This window comes from Marmota marmota, unplaced genomic scaffold (assembly GCF_001458135.2).
Source record: "Marmota marmota marmota unplaced genomic scaffold, marMar, whole genome shotgun sequence".
NCBI lineage: Eukaryota > Metazoa > Chordata > Mammalia > Rodentia > Sciuridae > Marmota > Marmota marmota.
This window is the reverse complement of record NW_026000249.1, coordinates 19621156-19633893: the sequence shown is the minus strand read 5'-3', so window position 1 is coordinate 19633893 and position 12738 is coordinate 19621156. Positions and strand designations below refer to the sequence as shown.

Below are 12738 nucleotides of genomic sequence, written 5' to 3'. Positions count from 1 at the left end.
CATCCCCCCAAGTTCTGCAGTTTTCAAATACAGGATAAGGAGGCCTTATCCTTACACCAGTTCCATTGACTAAGTTTCTATTTAATCATACCCCAGTGGCATGAGAAAATTACTTCATATTCTTAAAAATAGACAAAAATATATATAATAAAACAGTGGCTAATGTGTTAGCGGAGCTGGGCTGGTCTTCTTGATACTGTGACCTTGGGTTTTGTTTTGTTTTTCCATGATTCTTGCTAAATGGGGCATTGTTATTAGGCCTTTTCCTCCTCAAATTCAGATGGATAAAAAGTTTCATTGTTATAAAAATAGACTAAAAAGTGCCTCTTGGAGGCACAGTGGCACATGTTTATAATCCCAGAGACTTGAGAGTTTGAGGCAGGAAGATCACAAGTTCAAGGCCAGCTTCAGTGAAGCCCTAAGCAACTTAATGAGACCCTGCCTCAAAATAAAAAATAAAAAGGACTGGGGATGTGGCTTAGTGGTTAAGCACCCCTGGGTTTAATTCCCAGTACCAAAAAAAAGTGTCTCTTGGATCTTTTATTTATGACTAAAAGCATTTTTTTTTTATTGAGAAAGAGACAGGAACAGTTGGGTTAAAAAAGAACATCTTACCAGTTGTTAGGTATATTAGATTGATATTAAGCAGAAGTTCTTGAGAATCTCAACATCTCATCTTACCAGTTGTTAGGTATATTAGATTGATATTAAGCAGAAGTTCTTGAGAATCTCAACATCTCAGGATTACAGACTCTCAGAAATAGAATATCCATGGAAGGTCATCTAAGCGTTTTTATATTCAAAATGGTAGTCATTGACCTGAATTGATCATTATCTATATAAGAGAAGCATTTTACATACACTATACATGTATGTATATAGTCACATATACATACAAAGATCAGAAACAAATGTTTGAAACAGTACTTCTATACTACATAAATGCATGCTGCTTCTGTCCGTCCGTCCTTCCTTCCTTCTTTTCTTTCTATTTTTTTTTTTTTTTTTTTGCAGTACTGAAGATTAAACCCAAGGGTGCTCTGCCACTGAGCTGTGTCCCCAGACTTCCTTTTTATTTCCATTTTGAGACAGGGTCTCCTCCCACTTCTCTCTCAAGTTGCCCAGGCTGACCTGGAACTTGCAGTCCTCCTGCCTTAGCCTCCCAAGTAACTGAGATTATAGACACAAGCCTATGCACTGGCTCTGTTTTATTTACTGAAAAATAAAATGCTGATTACAACCCACTGTATTGATTTTCTGATCCAGATGATTAAAAAAAGTCTTATCTAACTGATCTCAGTTTTCTTTGTCTAGGTGAATATCTTTTTTTTAAAAAAGTAAATAAATATTTTTACCATGGAAGTTGCTTCCAAGATCTGTTTATGTCTTAGAGGACGTTGTAGTTTTATTCTGACTCTTCCATCCATGTTCCTGTTGTTGTGTTACAAAAAATAATAATAATAAGTTCATGGTTGCTACAGCTGTTTCAGACAGCTGTTTGAGTAACTCAAAACAGATGTCAGAGCCAGAGGTCTGACATGTAGTGGAAATCTGCTATTAAATACCACCTCATGGTTTATTTAACCCTGCTAGTTAATTGCCCACAGAGGAAAATCATTTTTTAAAAAAAATACATTTTTCATAATTATATAAAGCACGTGAATAGGTGGGTTGTTGTGTACTTTAAATTTACAATTTGTTGTTGTTGTTGTTAGCTCTTGCCAAGTTTTGACTTAAGAGTTGGACCTTAAGGTATCAACCAATCTTTAGTTTTCATTTTCACAAAGAGTATCTAGAAGCTCAAAGAAATTAAGTTCCTTATTCATGGCCAATTCCACAAGTTAAATTAGGCTTCTAATCTTATCTCCATGGCCTTGCTAAACAGTTATCCAAATTAATAAAGGGTTGCATGCTTCTCCATTTAGTGATAAACTGAAGGCCAACATTATTCCTGTATAAGAGGCAAAATAAACTGCATTGTGTTGAATGTGTGAACGTATGCACATTTAGCTTTGTGATTATATCTTTTCTATCTAGATACAGTTAGTTCACAACCATTTGGAAGATTTCAGTGGCTCGGTATATATTTAAACACTGAACATTAGCCAGTTTCTATCTAATTTGTCCATTTATCTATCTGTAATCCATCCCTGTGTCTGAGTATATGTACAAGTTGAATTCCAATGTAATGAAAATTATTGTTTACTTATCTACTCTAAGACATTTTCCAAATATCCCCCATTATTCTATAGGAATACTACATGAATGAACAATAAGTATGATTTTAAAATAAATGCTTTAAGCAATTTGTCCGTAAGTCAGTGATCAGTTAGCAGTCTACAGATGTATTTTAATATGTATAGTACGTGCTTAATGAAAGAAATGCTTTCTTGGTGGTATGATATTAGTCTCTCCAAAATAAGCTTCCATTCATAGAGATTAATGAATAATAGAATCCAATATAAGCTCTTACTACAATAAGACAATCAAGAAAGCAGTGAGCAGTGCTTTGTGAGGATTTCTGTTGTGTGTAGTCTCTGGCCTACTGACCTGTGCCACATAATATGTCTCCCAAAGCTTGTACCATCCTATCTCTTTTATACTATCCCTTCTCAAATATGCTCACATACATTCTGTCAAAGGTTCCTAAATTACCCAACACAACAGCTTTTTAAAACCTGCCATCTTTTAAAATTCACATCATTTCATAGTTTGTTTGTTTTGTTTGGTGGGGTTTTGTTGTTGTTTTATTTTGTTTTGTTTATACTAAGGATTGAACTCAGGGGCACTTGACCACTGAACCACATCCCCAGCCCTATTTTGTATTTTGTTTTTAGAGATTGAGTCTCACTGAGTTGCTTAGCACCTCACTTTTGCTGAAGCTGGCTTTGAACTTGAGATCCTCTTTCTCTTGCCTCAGCTTCCTGAGCTGCTAGGATTATAGGCATGTGCCATGGTGCCCAGCTCACTTTTTTTTAAAATGGAAGAGCAACATAAAGAACAAAGGCAGATGGATGTACCCCCTTTGGGGCACTATTGTTTCTAATCTAGTTCCACAAAAGTTGTGAGCAGCTATCCTTTACACCAGGGATTAGCTCATGGGCCAAATCTGGCCTACTGCCTGTTGTTAGAAATAAAGTTTTATTGAAACACAGCCATATCCATTAATTTACATGCTATTGGTGACTGTTTTCTCACTGCAAGGGCAGAGTGGTTGTGACAAGCTTGAACTGTTGCTACGGAAATTGTGTGGCTTGTAAACCCTGAAATACTTATTATCAGGCCCTGCATGGAGAAATCTTACCAATCTCTGCCTTACACTATTTTGTGTTCATTCTGGCTTATTACATGAATACAGCCATGGACTTCAGTGCTAACTAAGTTTCAGCTCAACAAACCTGTGCTATTGAATTGATTTATATATTTATATCCATGTTCACCAAAGAACTTGCATATTCAGTATTGAAAGCATGGGTAGCTATTTGAATCATCTTTGACTTGTAAATGAAACAGAAGCCCTAAAAATGGACAAAATTTCCCCTACCTTTTAAAAATAGTGAACTAAGATTAAAGATAGTCAAAAACAATAACATCCTCCACTTTTGTCTCTGAACTGGTAAATTACAATCAATAATCTCAAGTTCATACTGCCTCAGGAAACTAAACTTCTCCAGACCTGACCAAGCCCTTTATTTAGAGCCAGTGCTGTCCCAACACACTTCCCTTTTCTCTTGATTCATTTCCTGATAATATACCACATTGCCAGATGGACACTTGAACTGAAGGTGTAAGGAAATTCATTTTCAAAGACTGTACTTATGAAATCAAACATTTATCTGGTACTTGTGTGTGTGTGTGTGTGTGTGTGTGTGTGTATTGATCAAGAACTCTTTAAAATGTTGCAACCAAGTAGGTTCTATTTTGTCAGTGTAGAACTGTTCCCAGTACAATAGAAAACATTATTTGTTTTTTGTTTGTTTGTTTGTTTGTTTTTTATGGTTTTGGTTTGATTTTGTATTGGAGATTGAACCCAGGAGTAGTCAATCATTGAACTACATCCTCAGCCCTTTTGGCTTTTTTTTTTTTTAAGACAGGGCGTCACTAAATTGCTAAGGTTAGCCTTGAACTTGAGATCCGCTTGCCTCAGCCTCTGAAGTCACTGGGATTATAGACATGTGCCACTGCACCCAGCCATTATTTGCTTTTAACAGTTTATTTTATTTTTTACAAAAGAGGAACTTCTTTTTATACTGTTAATGAGCACATAGGGACCTGAATGAAGAGGGAGGATTTGGAATAAGATTAGGGTTTACATGGGCTCTGAAGCATGGCTTCTGAAGAAGTACCTACCTAGAACCACCCAAATAGCATTTTCTGCAGACTATCCAGCTGCAAGCAGTTGATACTAACTTCTGAATATGACTTGGTGTCAAATTAATAAAGATACATAAAGTTGATCATTCTAGGAACTGTGATCATTCTGAAATGAAATCACATCATTTTCTAACAATACTGTCCTCCCTAAAAGTTCTGAAGTTTTAAAAATAGAACAAAGTGACAAGCCAGAACAAGTTACAAACTCTTGGCATTCAAGCTAAAGAATAGTACTCCAAGGCCAAATTGCTTAGAACACAGAAAAGACTTTTGGCCTTGATCTCGATACTACCTTACAAATTCAGTGCAGTTATCAAATATGAATAATGGCTAGGGTTTAAGGATAAAATGTGGGTGAGCAACATGGGAACCTACCCTCAAGGAATCTATAGTTTTATAGGGAGAGAGAATTCTGTTACCAGACAGTATACCTGAAAGTATAAAGATTTAAAAAGAAAGAAAAACCAAAAAGGTATTCAAAAGAAAGGGCGAGTAATTCACATGGAGCTTAATGATATTCTCCCTTTTCCTATGACATATTATGGATCTGCCATTGATAACACTCCTGCTGAGGAGCCAGGAATTTTTTTTTCTCTGTTGTCACGCTTGGGGAGCATCAAGAACATCGTTTCATGGTCCTTAAGCAATCTCTAACTCTCAGGAAAATTCAGAAGAAAGAAAAGAAGGAGGGAAGAAGGAAGGGAGGCAGGGAAGGAAGGAAAAAGTCATACCTAGAAAAAACTTTTAATATATGCTAGAAGTTTGGAACTTTGAGTTAAGAAAGATTTCTTTTGTAACTCCATACTTTTTCAGTCTCTGAAGTTATTTCAGGGAGTTTTAGTCTTGGAGCCACTAAGCATGATGGGTTGAGGGAAAAGGAAATGTTGGACAGGCTCTCTAACAACTCCACTTTTATCTGTTATAAATGCTGGAATTCCATTTAAGACTATTAGGAAATGTCCCATGGCCAAAGCCAAATAGCTTGAAACCCAGTATTTCACTTTTGAAGACCTGGAGATAAAAGGAAACTTCATGCCCAAGAGATATTAAGTATGGTCGGAGGTTCCTAATTTCCATCCAACTATGAAAAATACTTTCTCATTCAAAAATAGATTAAATGCATATAGATATAGGATTCTGTAAAGCAAGCCAAGTGTGTCTTTAGCCATTGACTCTCAATGTTCTGATATTTATTGAAATTTGAGGAGGCTGAAGGCTCATTCTTGGATCTGGCTCTGTGGCCTGCCCATTAGTGAGATTTACTTCTTCCCTTCATCTTTTCTTGCTATCTTCTCAAATGTCCCCAGTCCAATCATCAATATACTCAGTTTCTACCAGATAGAATAAATTATCCCAGGAGTATGGAGTTCAGCCTCTATATGGGATTCTCCTTTGCATTTGGGGTGCAAAGTTTTGGCACACAACAGCCAATTACTTTTTATGTTTCAGTGTGTTGATTGTCAAGTCCAAAGTGAAGAGATTCTGAGATTATTGAATATTAAGCTTAAGATTCTACAGTTGCCCTTGAAAACAATGCTCAATTTGTCAAATTTCTATTCCATGCCAGTTTTCATCCAGTTTAATGCGTGAACTCTGTGGATTCCATAAATGATGTCTCCTGAATCATGTTTTCTGTTTACAGTGATTTTTAAGTGTATGTAAAGGTTATTCGACTAGATGTGTCTTTTGGGTTTTTCCGTTTGTTTTTTTTTTTTTTTTTCCTCCAGAAGGGAATAAATGAATTGTCATCTCAACATTTGTTTGGTAAAAGAAGCAAATTGGTATGAAACTGTATATTTATGCATGTTTTTTTTTTCCCTTTCTGATATCTCTGCCTCTTCCTCTCTCTATTATTAAAGGAAGAAATACCCCTGGAAAACCAATGAGAGAGGTTAGTGAGATTCAGGCTCACAGCCATGGCTTCTGTCTGTCTCATCCTGCTTTCTATGTTTGGCCTTTGTGTAAGAAATGTGTGTGTGCACGCGCATGTGTGTATTGCACATTGTGTCATAATGTAAGGATGGTAGTCACCTCTCCACTTGCAGCTCATGAGGAACATTCCTCAAACATTCATTGCTGTGGTCATCACCATGACGACAGGATGGGGGTTGGGGGAGCAGAAATCTCTTTAAAGTGTCAATCCTCTGTGGTCCCTAGGATGTAATCCTGCAGTTCATCATCTGTTGCCATTTGCAACACAAAGTCTTCAAAATAAATTTAGCCTTGAACATAATTGATGAGTCATAAAGCTTCCTTCCACTTCCAGGACCTTAGCATTTTCTGCCAGTGCCCTTGGATTTTAGTCTTCTGGGATGATGTCATTTTGGTTTTGTTTTCTTTTTTCCTGGTTCCTACACTCTTTCCCATTTTAGCTAATATTTTTTTTAAGCACATACTGTGTGCCAGGCACTGTTCTAAGCCCCTGCTATTTTTTCCCTCAAATAATCTTAATGACAGATCTATGAAGTAGATACACTTCTTAACCCCATTTTACAGATAAGGAAATTCAGTTCCTGAGAGGGTAAGCAGTGTGTCCAAGGTGACAGAGCCAGGATTAAAGTCCAGGCAACCTGGCTCCAGAGCCATACTCCTAACTCTTATGCTATACTGCCACCTCAGAAAATAGCATTGAAATGCTTATGTCATCTTCACTTGCCCTTTAGAAGATGTTCTTTTTCATTTGGCATTTGGAGCCAGGAGAAAATAATAACCAATTAGGTTCCAAAAAAAAATTGAAAGTTGGAGTCTTGAATTTCTTTTAATGTCTCACTAGGGGTTGAAAGTAGCAGCATACAGCACTATCACTGAATGTGGTTTAGGGATTTTACAGTGAAAAAACTGCTTCTTACTCCTGTTCTACCTGGAATATTGTCTGAACATTGAATTACCTAATCAAGTGGCTATTGGATGACAGTGTTGAGTGACAGCCCAAATGAAACAAGATTGTCCTTGACAAGAATTTAATGTGAAAGAGGGGAGAAGGAAAGCTCACTGGTGGGATGTCAGTGGTATGCACTGTTCTGGGTGACAGATTGAATGGGTGGAGAGTTCCTATATGAGAAGATTCTGGATTGTTACCAATGGGATGGACTGAAGTCCACTGTTTCATTTAAACGTAAGAAGTCATATTGGAAATTCTGCCAATACCATGCTGTGCAAGTGTAATGAATCCCATGATCCTCAGTGTGTCTACACCAGTGCTCCCTTCCAGGGCTTCATGCAATGGGGTCTTAGGGAGGGAGTGGTAGGCTGGGAGAAAAAATTAAGGAAACCTGAGTCAGTGAAGCATTGACTGCTCCTGCCTCATGTACTTCATATGTGACACTTCTTGGTTTCGTTCTTATGGTAAGTGCCCCTTAAAATTTATTTTAACTTTTTGTGAAAAAATTGTGCCACAGTTTTGACCCCCTGAATGAGTTTTTTTTTTTTTGATGAACAACTTTTTTAAAAGGCCAGCACACACAATTGAAGTCACAGAGGCACTTGGAGATGACTACCTAAGGCGTACTATAGATAAGTTTCCAGAAGCCAGAGAATCAAAACAATAATCACTTTTTTAATGCTATGACAATACCCTAAATGCACAGTAGACCAGATATTTTCCCAGAGATTAAACTATAGAGAAGAAAAGATAAGCAAATTTCACTGCAGTATTCTGGCTTTGCTTGGGCCAACTGAATGCTAACCATTTATTTGGGAATTGTATTTAAAAAAAAATAGAGTGCCAGATTGCTATTGAGGTCTTGGATGTTTGCCAGAAAGTCTCAATTCCAATCACTGTGGAAAACAACTCCCTTAGGCAGTGGCGGCTTGTGAGACTAAATGTGTTGCAGTTAGTGCCAACTTGGAAAAACATAAAACTGCCCTAATGTTCAACGCATGGTGCCTTTGTGTTCAATAATCCTTGCTTAAGAATGGATTAAATTAATACTTTCTATAGACATATTTTGGTGTCAACTTGTGCCTGAAGCTGATTGCAAACGCCTGAATCCTGGCTGCTTTTCAGTGCCTCTTGTGTTTATAGGAATGAGATTTTAATTTTGACTTTAGAAAAATCTGTCAGGTAAAATTGATGACCGCACTAATGCTGTGCCTTACCCACACGGATAGTAGAACCAGGATACAAATCGGTTTTATGTATTCATGTCACAGTATGGTTTGAATCCTCCAGTGGATTGAGGTTTGATTCTTTGGGGCAATATTTTGTCCAAAACAGAATTTGTATTTTTTTTTTCTGGATCTTATGGAAACCTTCATGAAAAAATTGGAATCATTATTTTGGTGAAACAGGTATTTATAAATGCAGTAACTAAAGGGATAACAGATATGGTGAGGTGACTCTAAAAACTCTTTGTTTTTATAATATAAGGATGGCCACAAGGCCATTTTTTAACATTTAACAGTCTAAACAGGTGAAAGACCTTCTAACATTTTTGTGGGAATGTATGTTGTGTATTAAGAATAATGAACCTGTTTTCCCTGGCAAAGTTTTCAATAGCAGATACCCCTAGAATTTATGCCTCTTAAGAAACTCAAGAATTTTCCTTCCAGGTGGTAACTGAACACATTTTAAAGAATAGAAGCACCACGTGGCTATATAATTTACAGATGCATTCACTTATTTTAATATTTTTTGAACTTTAGTCCATATCCCTTAGCACATGTTCTAAAAAGGCACTTTTATTATCCATAGCAAGCAGGAAAAACCAAGTTCTTCCCTTTTTTATTTATGTTTTATAATACATTTCTAGCTATTAGGTGAACTATCCTATAGTTAGATGTGGGACATAAGAAATAGTTTGAATTATATTCAGATATCATGTTGTTAGGATCTTGGATTTTTTTTCACTGGCTTTGTTAATAGCTGTGAAGATTGCTAGTAATTCAAAATTTGCAGTTCATCCTTTTCAATTATGCATGAATGATTGTGCAGATTTCCCAGGATTGCTGTGCACTCAAAAATAGATACAGGGCCAGGCATGGTGGTGCATGCCTGTTAATCCCAGCTACTCTGGAGGCTGAGGCAGGAGAACACCAAGTTGGAGCCTAGCCAGGACAACTTAGTAAGACCCTGTCTCAAAATAAAATAAAAAGGGCAGGGGGATATAGCTCAGTTCTAGAGAAACACTGGGTTCAATCCCCAGTACCAAAACAAAACAGAGAAGCCCTCCTGGCTGGTGGCATCATTATCTATTTGTACTCTGAGCAGTAAGGAGCAACAAAGGATCCACTGCATCTTGCTGTGGTTTTTATAGCATAAAGAAGTCAAAGACTGGGTGGTGGGGGTGCGTTGTGGCTCAGCGGTAGAGCACTCGCCTAGCACATGTGAAGCCTGGGTTCAATCCTTAGCACCACATAAAAATAAATAAAATAAAGGTATTGTGTCCAACTACAACTAATAAATAAATATTTTTAAAAGAATAAGAAGTCAAAAGACAATTTCAGTTCTTCATAGAGGACTGCCAAACTGTTGACCACTTTTTTGAACAGTACATAGGCTTTGTTAAAAATTTTTATATTTGTAGTCTCAGCCAAAATCCAAAGTGATTTTAAAAAAGAATGTAGTTAGCTCTCGCCAAAACTTTTTGCACTAATAAAGCTCAAAGAGATTTACAAACTTGGTCACTGTAACACAAATGCTTGAATCGCATTAAACTTTTAATAAGTCCTACATTGATCTGGTGCCATTGTGGTTTTAAGTGCCTGCCCGTGAATCCTCTTTTGATCCCCTCGTATTTAAAAAAAAAAAAAAAAAAAAAAAAAAAAAAAAGACATGTCTCTGGGAATAAATAATTAGGACAGAATACTTGCTCTAGACTATCTTTAATTTTTATTGGGATTTTAACAATTATTCTGGGAATCTGTAAAGTTGATCCATGACAAGGTAGTCATAGCCTAGGAAAGCTTTTCCATTCCAAAGGCAGTACTTTGAGCAGGATGATTTACCAGTGTCTAAGAATTAAAATTAGCCCAATAAAAATATGGGACATAAATGAAAAGGAAAGCCATAAAGTGTGAATGTATCAGAACATCATAGTCTAGATCTAAATTTTGCTACAAAGCATCCAGGAACATGCTGTTCTTATGTTCCATTCTGGGGCATTAATGCTAGGTCATGCCACATTATTATTAAAAGGTTATTCTGATAGTTAACCCTCATTTAGGAGGATATCAAAGATGGATACACAGGTACCCAAATCCATGCAATACATGTGGGTCATATTATTATATTTTTCTGGTGCTAGAGATTGAACCCAGGGCCTTGTGCATGCTAGAATGTGGGTCATATTATAATTAGGCTCTAGAGTGATTTGGGATGAGAGGCAATTTTTACTCTGAAGTTTCCTAATTCAAATGTTGATAGTATACACAAAGGTCAATTCAAGAGTTTATTTTTCAACCCAAGTAAAAGCAGAGAGGAATCAGCCACCTCCGCAATACTACCTCTACCCTTCACAGCCTGACATAGCCTGGAAATGAAGATTTCATATGGTGGTGATGGTGGCCGTGATGTTAATGGTGATGGTATTGTGGTTATGGTGATGATGATGATGATGGTGGCAACGGTACTCATGAGGGTGGTGATAGTTATGGTAGGGGTGGTTTGATCATAAAAAATAGTACAAATAGTTGTAAATATAGTAAGGTGGAAAAAGTGTTACCTCATCATGAAATGATTCCTGTTACAATAGGAATCTTGTGTTTATCCACAGAATCTTTTTGCTATATGATAGTTCCATTGGGAAGATGAATGCAGTGCTCGATATTTTTCATGTAAATGACACCAGTAGCCTGCTCCAGTATTAAGCAAGCTGATACTAACAATGTGTGATGCTTCATTAACAAGGCTTTACTTCTTTCTGGAAACTAGGGGAAATTAAACCCTGTTGTGTTCACCTTCAGTGCAGCTTCTGTGTTGTCTTCACCAAGAAGTGGGTAATGATTTCCCAAATAGCAAGAAAATCAGGGTGATGATACCTACACCCTTTATAAAATCTTTCTTTCTCTTTGTTTTCCAGGACACAATGTAGGAAGCCTTTTCCACATGGCAGATGATTTGGGAAGAGCAATGGAGTCCTTAGTTTCAGTCATGACAGATGAAGAAGGGGCAGAATAAATGTTTTACAACTCCTGATTCCCGCATGGTTTTTATAATATTCATACAACAAAGAGGATTAGACAGTAAGAGTTTACAAGAAATAAAATCTATATTTTTGTGAAGGGTAGTGGTACTATACTGTAGATTTCAGTAGTTTCTAAGTCTGTTATTGTTTTGTTAACAATGGCAGGTTTTACACGTCTATGCAATTGTACAAAAAAGTTATAAGAAAACTACATGTAAAATCTTGATAGCTAAATAACTTGCCATTTCTTTATATGGAACGCATTTTGGGTTGTTTAAAAATTTATAACAGTTATAAAGAAAGATTGTAAACTAAAGTGTGCTTTATAAAAAAAAGTTGTTTATAAAAACCCCTAAAAACAAACACATACACACACGCACACACACACACACACACGCACACACACACAAGACACACACGAACTGAGGCAGCACATTGTTTTGCATTGTTTTAGTGTAATATTCATATGAGGTTCATGGCTTTTTTTCTTTCCTTGCATATTAAAGATAGGACTTCTTCTAACACCACCAAATGACTACTTCACATTGCTCCTTTGAGAATCGTTGACTGAGTGGGTCTGGCTGTGGGCTTTCATTTTATACATCTATATGTCTATAAGTATATAAATACTATAGGTATATAGAGAAAGGGAAAGAATTTCTATAGACCTTTTAAATTTCTTCTTCAAATGTTTCTGCCACTTTCTAATGGGAAAAAACTGCTTCTAGTCATCTGGACTTACCTGCTTGGTCTTGAATGAATTTTCCCTGGAGCCTGAAGCTAGGAGGAAACTACCACACTAAAACATTGTCCAGGACTCCAGATGTTTCTCATTTTAAACTTTCCACTGACAACTAGAGTATTGAATTTTTTTTTTTAAAAAAGGAACATGTGAAGGAATCCATAAGACTTACTATATCACAGTAATCTGTTGGTTGATATATTTGGCTTCCTGTTGCTGGCTAAGCCACAATTTAGTTTAATGATGCTTCTGTGGAAATTGGGAGCATTAGAAGGCATTTGAACTCCCAGGCATTAGGAGGACAGTGGCGGGGCTACAGGGCTATGGATTCCCAGCCCATCCCTGTGAGGGAGCAGGCCACTCTTAGAGGACTGGATGAAGATTCATAACCATCCATACACACATATCTATAATCACAAATGAATTTTTCTGCCCTCTTCTCACAGAGAAGTGAGTGGTTTGTTATTGTTGTTTTGTTGATTTTCTTCCCATCATGAT

The 12738-nt window shown here is 36.8% G+C and overlaps 1 protein-coding gene across 1 annotated transcript in view; it reads left to right on the top strand.

Annotated features, from left to right (window-relative positions):
- Dmd (dystrophin) overlaps positions 1 to 11509 on the top strand; it is a 1737386-nt gene extending 1725877 nt beyond the window's left edge. The window contains exons 69-70 of the mRNA XM_048796385.1: positions 6234 to 6265; positions 11394 to 11509. Coding sequence (XP_048652342.1) covers positions 6234 to 6265; positions 11394 to 11405 — 44 coding nt within the window. The 3' untranslated portion in view covers positions 11406 to 11509. The remainder of the gene's footprint in view (positions 1 to 6233; positions 6266 to 11393) is intronic.
- The last annotated feature ends 1229 nt before the right edge of the window (positions 11510 to 12738 follow it).